Here is a 19,326-nt window from a genome sequence, read left to right as displayed (position 1 = left end):
GCCAACTGGCATCCTCTCTTCAGGAACTCAACGGGGCTTTGGAGGAATCGTCTAATAATGCTGAATGGCTCTGTCAACGAGCTTACGCCCACATTCTGCTTAAAAATTATAGTCGTAAGTAATGTTTGATATACAAGTTAAAACCACAGGCACTTTACACATACACACTTGACTGTTATTCGTAAATGTTGGAAATAGCTGTCTCCAACTTCCATTCAGACGTTGCCTACTGTGGTAGCTGTAATTGCCTTTCCCTCATCTAGACAAACAAATCCAGTGTCTTCATGGAATTCAGATGGAACCTGTGTGCATGTACTAGAAATACCCTTGTGTGAGAAACAGCCTCTCTCTTTGTAAAAGTGTATGGTTGTCTTTATTTGCATTGTTCATTTTGAAATAGTTTGCTGCCACTGCCAGATCTTCTTAGTGTTCACTTTAGGGCATTTAATGCTATAGGGACCACCTATTGGTCACCACAATGCTTCACTCCAGCCATGAATGTGGTCTGATACAAAACCAAACCACCAACTGCAAGCATTGATAAAGAGTGAAACTGGGTAATCTCAGTTGTAACTGATCTTGTCACTGTTTGTTATTGTCTTCTGCAGGTGCAGCAGATGATGCCAAAACAGCCCAGAAGCTTGAGCCAGGTTTAGCCCTCGCCTTTCTGAGAACAGGGTGGGTGGAACGTTTTATATGATCATTATAAAACATTTATGCTGCCATCCAGGCCAATCGCGAAGGAGTAGCGATTGATCTGAAAATCTTGAGTAGTGAAAATCGTTATATATAGTTAAAGGAGGAGGCTGTTATCCCTCTATGCCTACTTCTGGACATTTTTTCACCCTGCTAGTGGCAATTTAAAGGGATTTTGACTATATGCAAACTTTTCCCTACCTTATCTTTTCCATGTGTTTGTGCGACATAGCCATAATATAAAATGAATATGTTTGCAGCAGATTGCCAGGTCACTACCTAAAATTGGTTTAGTGGTAAGTTAAATTAAATAAATAGATTTAACCATGCAATAGCCTCTGGCTATTTAACAACGACACAAAGACTACTTATTTCACAGCAGTGGTGAAACCAGTACTAAACCTGAGTGTCCTTGCACGATTTAAGGAATCTGAGCACTCGAAACGTAGGTGTACAAGATGCTAAATTTATGAACGAATCTGACCACTGAGAGGTGACTGTTAAAATCAACAAAATAATAGCCAACAGTGTCAGGGTCATGAAGTAAAAACAGAGTTTTTTGAGGGACCACTGTGGCCCCTATTCTGTCCTTGCTTATCGCTGGGGTAACATCTTCTGCGGCTGGTGAAGCTAGCCGATCAAGTTCGGGTTCGGCAATGTCATATCTGTTGCAGGGGCTACTGGCCACAGCAGTCGTCTTTATGTTTTTTAAGTTTTTTGTTACAAAGCCATGTTCTAATAGCCATCCTTATTCCTAAACTGCTTTTGGCTAAGCAAACAAGCTATGTAACCAGATGGCGAAAGTTATACTACCTATTTAGCAAGCGAACTAGCTTTAGTGTGAATGTTTTAACTTTTTGAAATCACATTGCATACTGCATGCAGTGATGTTAAAATCGAATTAATCTCTTGGCGGTTCACAACAAACAACAAAGTCTATGGCTCTGAAATAACCACTATTTTTCAGAACCATGTTTGAATGCTGTTTGTTCAGTGGGCTAAGATATCAGATAACAAGCTTCAAATATTTTATGGGTGAAAAACTTAAAGAAGGTCTTTCATTCTTTATGTGTCTCCTCCAACATTTTAGTTTTTGCTATTTTCCTATAGGCTACACTTAAAACTTCAACTGGGGGAGGTAGAAAGTACAACCGAGGGGGCAAAGTCCATTGGTTCGAGTCAGGTTAGGGCTAGACCCCTCCTAGAGACTGCTGCTATGAGTGCAGTCTAACCTGACTCTGGGTCACGCCACCCATTTAACCTGCATAGACAAGCTCAGTCCCGCACCGGACTCATACACACAACCTCAGACATAGGAGGTAGGCGTGCTAGCAAGGTGACTACAACCCATGGAAGCTAGCGTCTGTCGCTAGCACCTCTCTCAAGCTGTCAGGGAGTGAGGTTTACTAACTGCACAGCACTGTACCCGTTGGCTAGCGTTACACTTACTCCCCTGAACTACCAATCCAGGTCACAGCACCAATTAAAAGTGTGTTGTAAGTAAAAGCACAGTCCCGCCCGGGCTCGAACTCGCAACCTCGGACATGGGAGGCGGGCATGCTAGCAAGGAGGCTTAAACCCATGGGTCTTAGCATCTGTTGCTTAAACGTCTCTTAAGGTGTCATTGAAACTGGCTACTGTTACATCTGCACTTACTCGTGTCTTTTCAGAATTGCTGAGTACCATCTTAACAACTTCCAGTCTGCATACGAGGCCCTGCTGGAGGGACAGAAGCTTGACGGTGAGTCTTCAGCCTGTAAGCCTCTAAGTTTGATTTAAAAACGACCCCTAATCACAACTACATGCATGACGCTGTAGGGCTTAGAAACTTCACACAAATACACATCGACTGCACTAAATCTGCCCTGATTTAGATGGAAATGTAACTGCCTAATTTGTTTGGCCAATATACACCGCGTTCCACTTTATTATGCAAATTACACTCTGCTCAGATTTTCCTAAATAGTAATGCACATTCAGTCAGTATAATTTTCAAGTCATCAACTGTTAGAGTATAATTCAAATTTTATTGAACAAACCTCCCAATGAAAACAATATTTTTTTCAAAAATAAAAAACTCAAAATGCAGTGTTCCAAATTATTATGCAGATTTTCAAAGTCTCAGAGTTTCAAGATATTTTATAGGTTGTAAAGAACTAAAAATTGTCATTTGTTGAATTTGCAGCATTAAGAGGCCATATTTACTGAAATCAAAAAAAGTTTTAATCAAAAACATCTTGACAGGTCAAGTTACATGTTAACATAGGACCCCTTCTTTGATATCAACTTCACAATTCTGGCATCCATTGAACTCATGAATAGGGATGGGTATCGCTTGAGTTTTATCCGATACCGGTGCCTAAACGGTGCCTGAACTGATACTTTTTTTTTTTTAAAGCAAGAAAACAACGATTGACGACATTTAAGAAAGGCTTTTTTATTGCCAAGGCAATTTTTTTTCTTCAAATTGAACAATATATGAACTGTTTAAAAGTACACTATAAATATAAATACATACAAAACACACACACTCTGTACACACTATAGCTTCAAACTTCTTGTGCAAAAATATGAGCATCATTGCCTTTTGAGCCAAAAATGTATTATTTTGTTTGAATTTATTAAATTAAATTTCACCATTTTCTGATTTGTTTATACCTATCTTTTCTACCTTGTTTATAGTTAAACTTGTTACCTGAACACACTGAGTACGAGAAAATGTGTGTAAAAAAAAAAAAAAAAAGAGTTTATAATGCAGAATGCTGTAAGAGGGCGATCTGTGGTCCTATTGGGTTCTCCTCATGTGTTCTCCTCATGTGTGCACCTAGTACATACCTTCAGAAACACTTTCCAGCTACTACCTTGGCTGAAAAATTACCATACATCTGACTTCAGCCATAGGAGCTACTGGTTCAAAGAAGTCTGATTGAGATGTGTGTAATCTCTTTGACGTGTGCTGGCAGACGCGGAGGCAGAGGCCGTGTGTCTTAAGGGTCAGAGGTTACAGAGGAGCTTTAAGTGTTGAAAAGGCCCAATCTGCCACTCTGAAACCCTTTTCTTCTCCCCAAACTCCTTAAGCTGCCTGCTTAATTTATTCTTGTACACATTTTATGTAAATTTATATTCAAATTGGGATGTTCAGTATTTGTTTCTTTTGTGGTAAACTGTCTTTGTAAACAGCATTTGTCTTATTAGTTATTTAGCTTGAGGCCTACTTTATAACTTTAAACACATTCATAGTTTTGCCTATTGGTCTTACTATTATTATTATTATTGATTGCTTTGCTTTGAAATGATACATAATATTGTTTTCTAAATTATATTTTTATTATACCTATTACCTAATTTTCTCAATGTTGTTTTTACAAATGTTTGTAATGTAATGTTTTTGTAAGTCGCCTAGAGCAAAAGTGTCTGCTAATTATGTAAACTATAAACCCCTTTGTATTTCTACCTTGATTGCGCCACACAATAAGAGACACATTCCTTGTCTGTGGAAACCTGCGTTTAGCAATGAACCCATTTCTGATTCCCTCTCTCCCTCAGGCTCCGACGACTCATTCCAGATATGGCTAGAGCGCTGTGATCACTCGATGCAGAGTAAGTGTGTTAGCCTGGTGCCTATAGGAAGCACCAGTTGATTATCTGTGATGCTGAGTATAAATGCAGTAGAGAAACACCCCTATAATAATAATACAAATAAATTTAACTTATAGCGCACTCTACATTTAGCTGAATCTCAGAGTGCCACAGTACATAGTAAGAACATAGTTAAAACAAACTGTAATACAATAAATAAACTAGTTAATATAAGCATAATACCCCTGAAGTGTTTTTACATGGTAGAAGTGTGACAGTAGCTTTGAGTGCCTTACCCCACATTGTCCATACCTCTACTTGATACTAACATAAGTGATGATAATAAAGGTGCACAGGCAAGGCATGGCATCAATAGATAATAAGTATCTATGTATTTAGTTAACATGATTGCAAAACTTGGCTTGGTTCTTGGCTGATTTTCTTGAGTTAATTTAGCGTACCGTAGCTTCATATCCCTAATAATGATTAACTGCATGTAGGTCTCTTTTATATCTGTGGCTTTTGATGTGGAGCTCTCATCAATGTTTTGGGCTGTATTTGTAGTTAGATGTTCAGTCTAAAGCCTCATCTGGGAATTATTTTGGCTAATATACACATCACCTCGTTTTCGAGTTGGAGATGGAGAATTCCAAAAAGTTAAGAAAGGGTTAATGCAAGTAGAATATCCGTAAAGTTTAAGGGCAGGTATGGTCTTGGGACCTTTCTATTCAAAGGTTTGACCTAGTGTTTATGACCAACCTTGTTGTTGTTGTTGTTGTATACACAGTTGTTTCAAAGAATGTATGGTCATTGACATTTGCCTCAAAGGCATGGAATTATGTTGGTCAAAATGTGTATGAACCTTGCAAGTGCTTCACCCGGCACTGGTGTCCCTTGGATCTCGCACAGGGGTTCACCTATAGTGAATAGTATCCTATGGCCATCGTCCCAGTAACTTCATCTCACTTGGTTCCAAGTGGATTTCTTTTTAAAGGAGTAGTGTGCCAGCATATATATATATATATATTCTTTTTAACCAGTAACACATTCATTTTGTAGCCAGTAGAGTTGTGACATTGACACAGTTCTGTCTTTATTTTGTATTGCGAGCTGTCACAAACAAAATGGCCTGATACATGTTTTATGGTTGTGCTAGAATCTGGTCCATGTAGTCACTCTGGATATTGAAATCGCTAAACATAATTTCCCAGAAGAGCACTATGGCTTTGTGTATTTTTGGCGTGTGAAGTGAGGAGAAAAACAGATATGGCTTTCCCACTCGCACTGAAACTCATTTATTTATTGCCACGTTTATTACTGTTGTGGTGTTGGTTGTGAATGGACGCTTAACTGTAAAGTGGAATCGTTAATCGATACAGTAGCGACCTGGCAACATCAACGATAGTCTTCTGCCACTGCTCCAGTGGGAATTGGAACCATTGGATTAATGTGTTCGAGGAGGGCAAGGGGAAGAGGGGACTTCTCCTTCATTCACTACATTGATATCAGAGTGAACCCTTCTCTCACTGATGTCTTCTCTAAGGATTGTTTGATTTAAAGCCATTTGATAAACTCTGCAAGAGTTTGTGATCACTCTGAAGACAGCTTTTTATTGGTGAAAATGAATCTCACTTTTAATCACACTTTTTTTTCTTCTTAACACTGAAGCTTGTAATAACAGATATGTTAATGTAAAATCACTGAATTAATGTAAAATCAACACAAAGGAAGTTTATTTAAATTAAAATACTATTGTTCAATCGCATTTTTTTATATATATATAAAACTTTTCCTTTTCCTTTTGTGAACTACAAATTTCCAATCATAACCATCCAGGCCATCAAAAGTGACTGACGGTTGAAAGGCATATTTATTGTAGCCCATAAAGTTTGAAGGGAGTTTTATTTTTTAAACGGGGATTGAGATGAAGATGCAGAGAAGATAGACAGACTTTAAGGGAGCAACATACTTTGGAGGGAGCTACTGGCAATGTAGTTAAAATGCGTGGACATCCTGTGGGTTTAGTCGCACGTTGAAGTGCTCAGTAAACTTGCAAGCTTGTGAATTCAACCAAGCTCCATGTCAGGTGTACGTTGGATGCCCCGAGATTTTGTAACCACACATACACTAACAGAAATAATAACAAAACCCAGGCAGCTTCGGTAATTTCGTTAACACACATAAATTATTCCAAATTAATGACTAAATTGTACATGTCATTTTTGACAGCACTAATTAACACACACTAGCACCTGCCAACTGTTAAGATGATTCCCTAAGGTATGTTAACTGGTATGAGTTCTTTCATGTTTTACACATCTTGCGTAGGTTCGCGCTCCGTAGCATCTTATTAAAGGCAGTCTGGTGGGACACCCACGACACTCACTACCTCAGCGACTGTATCGTTATGAAAGACTGAGTGGGAATGAAAATTTCGGGTTTGGTATGTGAAAAAGGCTAGAGCCACAGACACCAGCCTAGAAGGCCAGAGCCACAGACACCAGCCTAAAAGGCCAGAGCCACAGACACCAGTCTAAAAGGCAAGAGCCACAGACACCAGCCTAAACGGCCAGAGCCACAGACACCAGCCTAAAAGGCTAGAGCCACAGACACCAGCCTAAAAGCAGTGCACAGGCTGCTGACTCCACTCCTGCCACAGCCTGAGGGTAGGCCTTGCCTTGACCCGACATGACACCTGCATCTCCTGTGCCTGCCCCCCCACACACGCACACACACACACACACACACACACACACACACACACACACTATTACACTCAACCTGCCCCAACGCAACCAGACAAGCAGCCCAAGGTCAAGGACTCCACACATCTGGGTCCATTAGTGGCGTTGGCTGCCACAGCCGCGCAGACAGCTCAAGCACCTCGCCTGCACCACACACACACACACACACGCACGCACACACACACACACACACACACACACGCGCACACACTTACAAACACACACACACACACATACAAACACACACACACACACACACGCAGACAAACACACGCGCACACGCACACATGCACTATTACGCTTGCTCTGCACTGCTCTGCTCTGTAGTGGAGGTGCCAAGTGGGCTCCAGAGATGGAGGGGATGAGGCCACACCGCTCCCCGTTGAGAGTGGAGCAGATGTTTTTAAAACAACAACACGCACACTGCAGTGCCGCACGCCCGCCACTGAAGATGTTTAAGAATTAAAAAGGATAGAATAATAAAACAGCCCGAGTGCAACAAGGGACAAGGTAGACGAACCAAGACCAAAAAAAAAAAAGAATGAAGGAAAACACAGGACAAAATAACAAAGAACAAAAAAACCTGTCCATATAAATAAACATTATTTTGTTATTTATCCATTGGTCTCCCTGAGTTCATCTGAGTTAATGCAGCTCATTAGAATACCATTAAAAATGCAAGCCCTGTGATTGTCATGTTAGTAAGTGTGGGGACCATCTGCGGTAAACATGCCAGCCAGACTGGGAGATGTGGTGCTGTGAGAGGCGAAGCGAAGAGAGGCCTCCTCTCCCCTCTCCTCCCCTCCTCTCTCTCTCCCGCCCTCCCCCCCCCTCCTCTCCCCTCCTATTCCCTTCTGTGTGTCTCTCGCGGAGCTGGCAGTCTGGTTATTGTTGAGGGAGGTTTATCCCTTTCATGTTTAAAAAGTGACATTATTTACCGCCACTGTGCCTGATGCATCTCGCTTGCTCGCTCTCACACTCCCACTTTCTCTTACCAAATGTTCCTGTGTGTGTTTGTGAGTGTGTGTGTGTGTGTGTGTGTGTGTGTGTCTCCTCAGTATAGATCAAAATTAGATGTGTTCTGAGTTGGGACTTCCCGCTCCTCGCTATTTTGAAAAGCAACCTCATTTTAGACACCATTAATGCAGCGGGAAGTGCCGGCTCCTCTCCTGCGCTGTTTATAAAAACCCTTCAATAATTTATTAGACATAACGGCTTAATCTGGAGGAAAAAAAGGCATATTTAGTCTGTTTGTGGTGCGCTCGGAATGGTAAACAGCTCTCCTCTCTCTGCATTTTTAAAAAGGAGAGAGAGAGCAAGGGAAAGGGAGGGAGGGAGGGAAAGAGGGAAAAGCGAGAACCTACACGCTTGCTATCTCGCGGTGACCGGCTGACATGGAGCTTCTGAGGCAGCTGAATGCAGAGAAGAGAAGGGGGCTGGCTGGAGGGGATCACTGTGTTTGTGTGTGTGCGAGTGTGTTTGTTTCTGTTTGTGTGTGTGTGTGTGTGTCAGAGAGAGAGAGAGAAACACAGTGTTTGATTGTGTGAGTGTGTTTGTTTCTGTTTGTGTGTGTGATAGAGAAAGACCGTGTTTGATTCTGTGTGTGTGTGTTTTGTTTCTGTTGTGTGTGTGTGTGTGTGTGTGTGTGTGTGTGTGTGTGTGTGTGTGTGTGTGTGTTTGTACGGCAGCTCTGCCTAGGAACCACAGCTGTGTGTGTGGGCTTCTCGGTTGTTGTGTGTTGCTAAGCGCCTACTCTACATGTGTGGGTATTGGAGAACACACAAAACTACACAGTATTCCCTGAAATAATTCCCTTGAGTCAAGTGTTGTGAACTTCAATTAAAGGGACAATTCAACCCTAACTCTTAAATTTTAGATTGTTTTGCCTGCTGGCTAGACATTTTGAGCTCCCCTGTTGATAGAGAAAAATATGTAAAAAGAAGGTAAAAGCCACACAAAACAGAAACCAAAACATAATTGCTTTTCAAAAAGTCCTGCTGAATTGTTAAAAAGGTACGAGGTGCTAACTGTTTTTTGTTGTTTTCTCGTGTGTGTGTTTGTAATTCTAATTTAACAGACCAGACCCAGAATGGAGCCACAAACACGGTAAGCTTCCTGTCCATATTTCCCTGTATACTTTGCATTTTCCCTCTCTCTGGGTGTGTACAAAACAGAAGGTTGATGCCTTGCTGCAGTAGGAGACGCAAGGCATAAGGCATAACTTGAGTGAAGGCATCTTCTGAGTGTTGGTTTTGAACGACCTTTTAAGATAACATTTACAGTAAGGTTTGATGTCAGCACGCTGAAAGAACCTTTGGTTAGGTAACGTGCTAGATCAGGGGTGGGCAATTCATTTCCCCTGGGGGCCACATGAGATAGTGGGACTGTTGTGGAGGGCAGGAGCAATAGGCTGAACTCAATTCAGCATGAAAAATGAGCATGTTTTTGCAGTATTAAAGGTCTGCCCAGACGACCAATACACATGGCACACACACACACACGTGAGAGCAAGCTTGCAATGCAATAGTATGAGTATACAAATGAACAGTAATATCAATTTTCATCGTTTAACGTTTGATTCCTAATTTACCATTGACCTCCGGGGGCCGGTCAGGGACAACCAAGGTGCCGCAAATGGCCCTGGGCCGCATTTTGCCCAGGTCTGTGATAGATAGATAGTTGACTGACAAATGCCTTGCAAATCACATCAAACGTTGTTGTATATAGTGTCTGTTTCTTGGTTACAAGAAAGAAAAGCCAGGCAAATTACATTTATATACAAACGTGGCTGCCTGAGTGGTTTGGTCGGCTATCTTTGTTTAATTTTTCTAGTTCCTTGAAGGAACTGCCACACAGATTAATGGGTAATGGGCAGCATTGAGGATGCATCCACGCTGCCTTCAACTGTTACAGGGGCAGTTCGAAAGCATCTTAGCAGACAGGGAAAGAGAGTATGATCAGTTTTGAACAGTTCTTAATGCCTTGCTGTCAAGTCAGATACCCTCCTGAGATGGCATGAAGGTGTTCAATGGCCCAGATCACCAGGTCTGTGGGTTATCTTAATCAATGAAGTAGCCCAGGAGCGGGTTGCACCAACTAGTTTTTGCTACGACTGTCATAAGTCTTAAGTCAGTCTTTGTTAAGACTGGTCTTAGGCCCCTATCTAAGGCCTGTTGCACAAACAGAATTTAAGAACAGTCTTAACTAAGACTGGCCGTAACAGGCGCGTTCATGAAAGTGCCCGTGGAATTCTAGAATGGAACGTGCGTTGCCATGATACCCATTCATTACCGTTCATTCATTCAGTTCGCAACTTTTCCGTCTAATTAGTTATGGAGGATCGAACAAAAAGAAAGAGTAATTACTCTGATTCGGAAATAGAACATTGATTTAGAAGTATGACCAACATAAATATATTTTAATTATAAAAATGTAGATTTTTGCACGCTGATCATGTCCCCCACAGTGTTTTGAAATGCACCGTTTGCATAAAACCTTAGTGCAATTAAAGGCTGTAACGTTGGTGTCAGGGCAGCATTTGGGTCTGACTGAAATCGCAAATCATCGGTCAACTCCTGATCATTGTATTTATCCAGTGGGTTAGTTCTGTCTCGCACTACTCTCTCACGTCTTAAAGCACGTTCATTATACAGTCTATAAATTAGACGTCATGGTTATATTTGTCATTTTAGCTGCACTCAACGGTTTTGTGAAAATTACTATAGAAACCAACACAGAAAACGGTCTCTGTCTTAACATAAGTCTCCTCTTGACAGGGCGTAAAATTTAGGACTAGACTTAGAGAGAGAGCAGCCTAAGTCAGCGTGGTGCAACAGGCGCAACATCATTTTAGACATAGAAAGTTGAGTTAAGCCGTCTTAGCTTAAGACTGGTCCTAAATCCTGTTGGTGCAACCCGCTCCAGATCTCCAGGTCTGCGGGTTCTCTTAATCAATAGCCTAGCCCAGATCTCCAGGTCAGCGGGTTCTCTCAATCAATGAAGTAGCCCAGATGTTCAGGTTTGTGGGTTCTCTTAATCTATGAAGTAGCCCAGATCACCAGGTCTGTGGGTTACCTTAATCAATGAAGCAGCCCAGATCACCAGGTCTGTGGGTTATCTTAATCAATGAAGCAGCCTATAATGAATAAAGCCACATGGGTTCTAACCTAATCAGTAACCCCTGTCCAGATCTTTTGGTTTACGGGTACTCTCCTTATCAATAACCCAAACCAGATCACCTGGTTTGTGGGTTCTCTCCAAGTCCCATCTCAGCAACCAGCAACCCATCTCTCGGATCTGGTTGCTCCAACTGGTCTTTACTAAGCTTTGTTCTCACTGTTGAGTCAGTCTTTGTTAAGACCAGTCTTTAGAATGGAATTTGCGTTTGTTTCACCAACCAAGCATTAGCCTAGACTTAACTAAGCACGCTCTTACCGATGCACGTTCTTCTCACGCTGTTCATTTTCATTTATGATTTGTGACAATGGAAGATAAAGGTAATTTCACTGAAACTGAAATATGAAAATGAATTGAGCTGTAGATTCGGCACACAATTCTCTCCCGTCTAAAAGCCCACTCACTGTAAAGACTATGTATGAGGCGCACCATCTTTAGTGCTATGTTGTCTAAAGTCGTTACCACAGAAATATGTTTAGACTTTGACTTTGTGCCCAGTCTTTGCAAGAAGGCATAAGCCTATATGGTAGGACTGAGCGATAAATCATTCGATTACGATTATGGCTTCCAACAATTACGACCAATGAAATAAACACGAATTAGATGAATTGAACAGCTCGGTTTGGGTTAACGCAAAAACAATGGACTTTCCAGTATCATGTTCACGTCACAACCCCATATGGAAACATCATTTTAAAAAGCTTTTTTTCACGCACAACCACACTGCTGCTGGACACAATTCTAGGGAGAACACTGAATGAGTAATCGTGTTATTTTATAGCTCAAAATTGATCAGAATAATCGAGCAGCCCTCTAGATGGTGCAACTGGCGTAACTATGAGATCTCCAGCATCCCTTTAGAAGTGATATGGTGAGGGACCAGCCTGCAGACATGGGCTCCTCAACAGCCTCCTTACATTCCTGGCTTCCACTCTGGTTGAGGAAATCTGTGGCGAGTTCACAGATTCATATGATTATGTGACCTGTTTCCCTCTAGTTAATCAGAAGCTTAAATAGGATTTGACACCCAGAACCTCCCCTCCTTTCATCTTGTAATTTTATTTTTTCTAAGAATGCATTTAGATGAGTCTCCCATTTGAAAGAGATGTTTACCAGATGTTGATTTATCCCCAGTAGATCTCCAGGAAAATGGGCGACAGGCATGTCAGCTCTGTGTCAGAAAAATTACTAGATTTGTGTTAGCTTGGGCATAATGGCTCTCTCTCAAGGCATGAAAAATTAAACGATCTCCACAACCAGTTTTTTAGACGTGTCTCTCTCACAAACAAGGGAGTTGTTCTTGTTGTGCATGTTAGTTGTGCATCCTTTTAAATCTTTTAGAGGTGGACTCTCTAACACCCTTTTGCACCCCCACTGGCCTTGTAGTGTTCATGTATGGGTTCCCATATGTCATATTTACTCCCTGCTTTGGGCTAGTTATTTATTCATGGGTATAAAACTGTCTTTTTGATGACTGCGATTCTCGTTATCTGACTCCATTTTAAGTCGTGCCGAATAAGCCAGGTTGAACCAGACTGTGACACGCTAACTGAATTGCAGTGTGATGCACTTTTTTAGATTTTTATCAAGTCCTCCACAGAGGGGCGCTCTTGCTCTTACACAGTCTAACCTACACGTCACAGTGGCTTATTGCCTTCTGTGGTAGCCCCTCCGTCACAGTGCTATTTTCAGTGTTCATCCATTTGGTTGGCTTGTCTGTGTGTTGACTTGTTTGCTTGTGTATTTGTTTGTTTGTTTTATTTGTCTGTTTATCCCCCCCTTTGTCTTGGGATGGTCAAGGGATAACATTTTTCTGACTTCTCTCCACAGCAACCAGCCTCTGCGCCGCCTGTCAAGTGAGTACAACAGCATGGCGAGGCTTTGGCTCCCTCTGAGCCCCATAGTGCAGAAACACAATGGCCAGCGTTTGCACGCCTGTGTGCCTTGCATTTAGAAAGATCTAGAACAATGCCAGATATAGCCAAGCTGCAGTACATCACAATATAGTGTTCCAGTTTAGACCTCCCATATAAGCTCTCGCTGAATTGTCCTCCTTCTCTTGGAGCCAGATTCTTCATCACCTTATTGTTGGAAGCCAGCCTTGGCTCCAAGAGAAGCATCTGTTCTATATTTTGTTTTTGTCTTCTCCTCCATTGGTATATTTATGGTTTTGAGGAAGGTACATTTTAGAACAAAAAGAGCAGGAAAACAAAAACACTTTAGGATTATGACTGTTTCGATCACGACCAAACTTGAGCCTTCTGCCCCCTGATAAGGTACGACTGGTACCAGACCGAGTCCCAAGTCATCATGACCATCATGCTGAAGAACGCCAAGAATGAGGACGTCAGGGTCAGCTTCGAGGAGAAAGAGGTAACCGCCACACCTGTCAACTGAACTCCCAGCCAGAGAGCGAGTGTTTTGTGAAAATGGAGGAAATGAAAATGATTGTGTTGTGGCCTCCAGACGCGGAACACTAATATAGTGCCTGTGTGAGCCAGAGCGCTGTAAGCACTGCCTCAAAAACACTGAAGGGATGAGAGTGTTTCCCCTCCTTATCTAGTCCAGGACTGCTGCTCGGTGTCAAGCAGCAGTGGGACACCATGAATACACGCACTGCCTGAGATGAAACTCTTCTCTCACACTTGTCAACTCAGCCACGTGTTCTTCCTATGTAGTCCTGGACTGGCTGACGTGTTCTCCCTATGTAGTCCTGGACTGGCTGGAGTGTTCTTATATAGTCCTGGACTGGCTGGAGTGTTCTTATATAGTCCTGGACTGGCTGACGTGTTCTTATATAGTCCTGGACTGGCTGGAGTGTTCTTATATAGTCCTGGACTGGCTGACGTGTTCTTATATAGTCCTGGACTGGCTGACGTGTTCTTATATAGTCCTGGACTGGCTGGAGTGTTCTTATATAGTCCTGGACTGGCTGACGTGTTCTTATATAGTCCTGGACTGGCTGACGTGTTCTTATATAGTCCTGGACTGGCTGGAGTGTTCTTATATAGTCCTGGACTGGCTGACGTGTTCTGCCCTGGTGTTTGAGTTTGTAAGTATGACAGAGGAGTCTCGTCACAGGCAGCGTGTGTTAACCACGGTGTCCCACTGCTACTCGACACCGCGGCAGAAATCTGACAGATAAACAAGACCATTTCCCTCAGCATGTTATATTTTTTTTTTATTAAACATTGTTTAATTAATTAAACGGGCAGTTGGCAGACCAGGGGGGATTTTGGCCCAGGTGTGTGTGTGTGTGCCAATGTGTTCTGTGGGTGTGCGAGTGTGTCCGTGTGTGTGTCTGTGTGTGTGCCCGTGTGTGTGCCCGTGTGTGTGTGTGTGTGTGTGTGTGTGTGTGTGAGAGTGTTAGCCCGGCTCTCCACAGTTGGTGACGAGTGTTAATACCCCACGCACTCATGCACATGTCAGCCACGCAGTGCGCAGAGATAAAAGGATAGAGATGGAGGGTGTGGAGGTAGAGAGCTGAACAATTATGAAAATAACTGCCCCCCCCCCCCTTCAGAAAAGGGGAGAGAAAGAAAGGAAAGGCAGGGAAAAAATCAAAGTACAGGGCTGTTGTTTGATCTGCTCTATAAATTAATTACAGAAAATGTGAGTTTTGCGTTATAATTTGGTTGCAAATGAGATGGAGAGCAGATGAAATATGGATGCACGGTATCTGGGGAATCTGCCTGCAGGCCGCCACTGATGCTGCTGCTGCTGCCGCGGAGGAGTGCCGCTCTCCCGGCGGCCCCCGGCAGCCACTCTGATGAGGGGTGGGGAGGGCTTTCCCTAGCGCCCCCCCAGCACATCCAGCACACCCCCCCCCCCTCCAGAGATTGGCCAAAGGGACAGAGGCGGATGGGGAGGACGAGGACAAGGAGAACAGAAACTGGTTATGGGGACGACAGCCTCCAAACATGAATCTGTCCCTGCACTGTCACCACAGTTTCAAAGACACACACACACACACACACACACACACACACACACACACACACATATTCACCAGACTCTCTTACCACACTTTCACACACACACACACACACACGCACGCATACACGCATAGACACACACCATTCTGGGCACACACACACACATACACGCACACATATACACACACACCATTCCTGGCACACACTTACGCACACAGGCCTACTTACACACACACGTGCACACTCACTCACCACGGGCCCCAGGCGTCCCCCATGTTCACGCCCGGAGCCTATAAACACAGCCACAGGCACCGACACACTCCGGTCCGCCCTGGGACCCGATTACCACAGTTAGGGACCAAACACAGATGGTATCGGAGCTTCTAGTGTGTGCGTGCGTGTGTATGTCTTCAGTTGGTGTGTGTGTGTGTGTGTGTGTGTGTGTGGGGGTGTGTTTCGTGGATCAACATGAAAATACAGTGTATAAGTGGATATATAGAAATGTTCAATGGATAGGATAACTGCTGATGATCTTAGAATCCATCCACCACCAACTTCCTTGGTACTTCTGCCATGGGGAAAAAGAGAAACGGCAAGATTGTTGTGAAGTACTTTGGAAAGAGTGTTGAACAGGCAGTGGAAGTACTCCTTTCATAGCTGTGTTTAGTGGGAGGGCAGGAACAGAGTTTTCCCCCTGCAAGGAGCTGCGGAATCTTCATAAAAGATTCAGCAACCGCTCTGCTCTCACCAGAAGAGTGAAATGAGATGCCTCTCTCTCTTCTTTTTCTCACTCTTCTTTCTTTCTTGCTCTCCTTCCCTTCCCCTCTGTCTTTCTCCCTTTCTTTCCCTCTTTCTCTCTAAATCTGTCCTTCCTTCTCTTTCTGTCCCTCTCTTCACCCTCTCTCACTCTCTTTTATCTCTCCTCTCTCTCTCCCTCTCTTTTCTCTCCTCTCTCTCTTCTCTCTCTCTCTCCTACAGTTGACGGCGTGTGTGAAGCTGGAGCAGGGAGAAGACTACTACCTTAAGTTGTGCCTCCTACATGCCGTGGTCCCCGAGCAGTGCACTTACCGGATCCTCTCCACCAAGGTCTGCTCCTTCGCACAAACACACGCACACACACACACACTCAAGCGCACTCAAGAGAGACACACACACACACACACACACACACACACACACACACACACTCAGAGACACACACACACACACACTCAGAGACACACAGACACACACACACTCAGAGACACACAGACACACACACACACAGAGACACACACACACAGAGACACACACACACAGAGACACAGACACACACAGAGAGAGACGCAGAGAAACACACACACACACACACACACACACACACACACACACACACACACACAGAAACATTCACAAGCATGCATAAACACTTCTCACACACAAGCACACAGACTTCCTTTCTCGGTAGTCCCATCCCTTTATTGTCTATCCTTTTACTGTGTCTGTTCTTCAAGGTGTTCTATCTGAAATCATTACAGATCAGAGTGGTGCTTCAAGTTAGCTCATATTGTCGTGCGCTCTGCTGCCCTATCTTTCTTCTCTGCTGTTGGTGAGGTTTTTCTCTTTTAAATGAGGTTCTGGAGGCGCTGGCATGCCCCTTTCCCAGTGAAGTGTATACAAGTGTACATAGACACACACACACACATAGACACACACACACACACACACACACACACACACACACACACACACACACATAGACACACATACACACACACACACAGAGAGACACACACACACATACACAGACACGCACACACACACACACAGACACAATGAAGTGTATACAAGTGTACATAGCCCAGTCGTTGCTGCTCTTTCTGGAGACGAGCGCTCTGCGGGATATGTGCCACCAGCAGCTGCAGGGTGTAAGTCCCGCGGGTCCTCAGGTTCTCCCCCGTGTGCCAGCAGCTCTCAGCTGAAGCTTGATGCCAGTCTGCCATGTGTTAATGCCCGTCTCTCTCCTGCTCATGCACAAAATGACGAACTCCATTATCATCCCACCCCCCGACCCCAAAAAAGGTACTTGCTAATGAAGATGCCTGCATGCCAGCCACACAGGCACACTTCAAACACAGTTGTCCAAACACGCGTGTTTACAACCTATCAAGGCTCGTTTGATATTTGCCCTCTAGTGACAACCGTTCCCATTTAAAATAGAGGGGAAAAATATCACACAAAATTGTCTGGAGGAAAAAAAGCGTGTGTGTGTGTGTGTGTGTGTGTGTGTGTGTGTGTGTGTGTGTGTGTGTGTGTGTGTGAACTTGGGCACACTTACAGGCCATTAATGCTCAGCCGGCGCAACGCTAACGAGTTGCATTTGAGGATTTAATTGCTTCTCTGTGGGAGGGGGGCAACATGGGCAGGGTTCATCGTTTGGTAATGAGGGGGCCATTTCAGTGCCCCTCCGTTGGGGAATTAATGACTAGACCTCGCTCGTGAAACACTCGACTGCAACGTCACGTCAAGAAAACGGTGCCCAAGAGGGGACGGGTAATGAAGGCATCCAAACCGCCGAGTACCTGGCATGATCTTGAAGAGCGATGAAGATGCTCTCTCGCTACCTCTCTCGCCCACTCACTTTCTCACTCACTTGTTCACTCGGTTCCACACTTACTCACTAGCTTGCAGAAAGAGTCTTGGACTAGGCTCGGCATGACATCAGCGTCGTGTCACTGCCCTGCCACGCCATCCAGCCTCCCAGCTAGCCTGCTGTGCCATCTCCCGCAGAAGTCATGGAGACCTGACGTGCTCACTGATAGAGCGCTGTTAAAAGACGGAGGCCTCTCACTGAGGTGGAGCGAGTGAGCTGCGCTGCCTCTTAAAAGCATTTCCCTGTTCCTGTGCAGTGAGGTCGGCTGGGGTGTAGTGTGATTGGGTGGGGTGGTTTTGGGGGGCGGTTTCCCCGCCGGCTCTGCTTCTGCTACCCGTCTCTTGAGCGGACTCTCGCGGGAGGCCCCAGGCAAAGAGGATGGAGTAAAGTGTGGGATGAGGCGCAATACCGAGAGGAGGGACTGAGGTGCAGGAGTAGGCGCCAGGCAAAGAGGATGGAGTAAAGTCTGGGAGAAGGCGCCATACCGAGAGGAGGGAGTGAGGTGCATGAGGAGGTGACATACCAAGAGGAGGGAGTGAGGTGCAGGAGTAGGTGCCATACCAAGAGGAGGGAGTGAGGTGCAGGAGTAGCCATACCGAGAGGAGGGAGTGAGGTGCAGAAGGAGGCGCCATACCGAGAGGAGGGAGTGAGGTGCAGGAGGAGGTGCCATACCGAGAGGACGGAGTGAGGTGCAGGAGGAGGTCCCATACCGAGAGGATGGAGTGAGGTGCAGGAGGAGGTGCCATACTGAGAGGAGGGAGTGAGGTGCAGGAGGAGGTGCCATACCGAGAGGAGGGAGTGAGGTGCAGGAGGAGGTGCCATACTGAGAGGAGGGAGTGAGGTGCAGGAGGAGGTGCCATACTGAGAGGACGGAGTGAGGTGCAGGAGGAGCCATACCGAGAGGAGGGAGTGAGGTGCAGGAGGAGGTGCCATACCGAGAGGAGGGAGTGAGGTGCAGGAGGAGGCGCCATACCGAGAGGAGGGAGTGAGGTGCAGGAGGAGGTGCCATACCGAGAGGACGGAGTGAGGTGCAGGAGGAGGTCCCATACCGAGAGGATGGAGTGAGGTGCAGGAGGAGGTGCCATACTGAGAGGAGGGAGTGAGGTGCAGGAGGAGGTGCCATACTGAGAGGAGGGAGTGAGGTGCAGGAGGAGGTGCCATACCGAGAGGAGGGAGTGAGGTGCAGGAGGAGGTCCCATACCGAGAGGACGGAGTGAGGTGCAGGAGGAGGCCTGTTTGGCTTAAGCCGCAGGAGCTGCCCAGTCAGATTCCAGCACAGCTTAACTGCCACTGAGAGACCAAACAGATCAAGACCATGTTGATTCTTGTTGAGGCACTTTGACAACAGTGATAAAGCAAGGGAGTGTACATGTAGCACCATTTAATGTTGTGTTGCAGGAAGAGTACGGTAGCCTTATATTCTTGATCCGTACCTAAATATAGGCTTACATTATGTACTGGCTGTTTGGTTGAGCCCAAGAGTTGTAACATGTTTGCCCCCCCAGAACAGCCTGAAGTAGTCTGTGCAGTGCACTTCTGAAGATGTCAAGTGTTCTAGAGCCAT

The 19,326-nt window shown here is 44.7% G+C and overlaps 1 protein-coding gene across 1 annotated transcript in view; it reads left to right on the top strand.

Moving 5' to 3' along the window:
- Nucleotides 1-19,326, top strand: part of sugt1 (SGT1 homolog, MIS12 kinetochore complex assembly cochaperone) — a 29,946-nt gene that overhangs the window by 863 nt on the left and 9,757 nt on the right. Inside the window, exons 3-10 of the mRNA XM_080834974.1 lie at nucleotides 24-114; nucleotides 609-678; nucleotides 2,367-2,437; nucleotides 4,243-4,296; nucleotides 9,097-9,125; nucleotides 13,026-13,051; nucleotides 13,472-13,568; nucleotides 16,109-16,216. Coding sequence (XP_080691100.1) covers nucleotides 24-114; nucleotides 609-678; nucleotides 2,367-2,437; nucleotides 4,243-4,296; nucleotides 9,097-9,125; nucleotides 13,026-13,051; nucleotides 13,472-13,568; nucleotides 16,109-16,216 — 546 coding nt within the window. The remainder of the gene's footprint in view (nucleotides 1-23; nucleotides 115-608; nucleotides 679-2,366; nucleotides 2,438-4,242; nucleotides 4,297-9,096; nucleotides 9,126-13,025; nucleotides 13,052-13,471; nucleotides 13,569-16,108; nucleotides 16,217-19,326) is intronic.

Source organism: Sprattus sprattus, assembly GCF_963457725.1.
Source record: "Sprattus sprattus genome assembly, chromosome: 3".
NCBI lineage: Eukaryota > Metazoa > Chordata > Actinopteri > Clupeiformes > Clupeidae > Sprattus > Sprattus sprattus.
The sequence above is the reverse complement of the archived record's forward strand: the minus strand, read 5'-3'. Positions and strand labels throughout refer to the sequence as shown.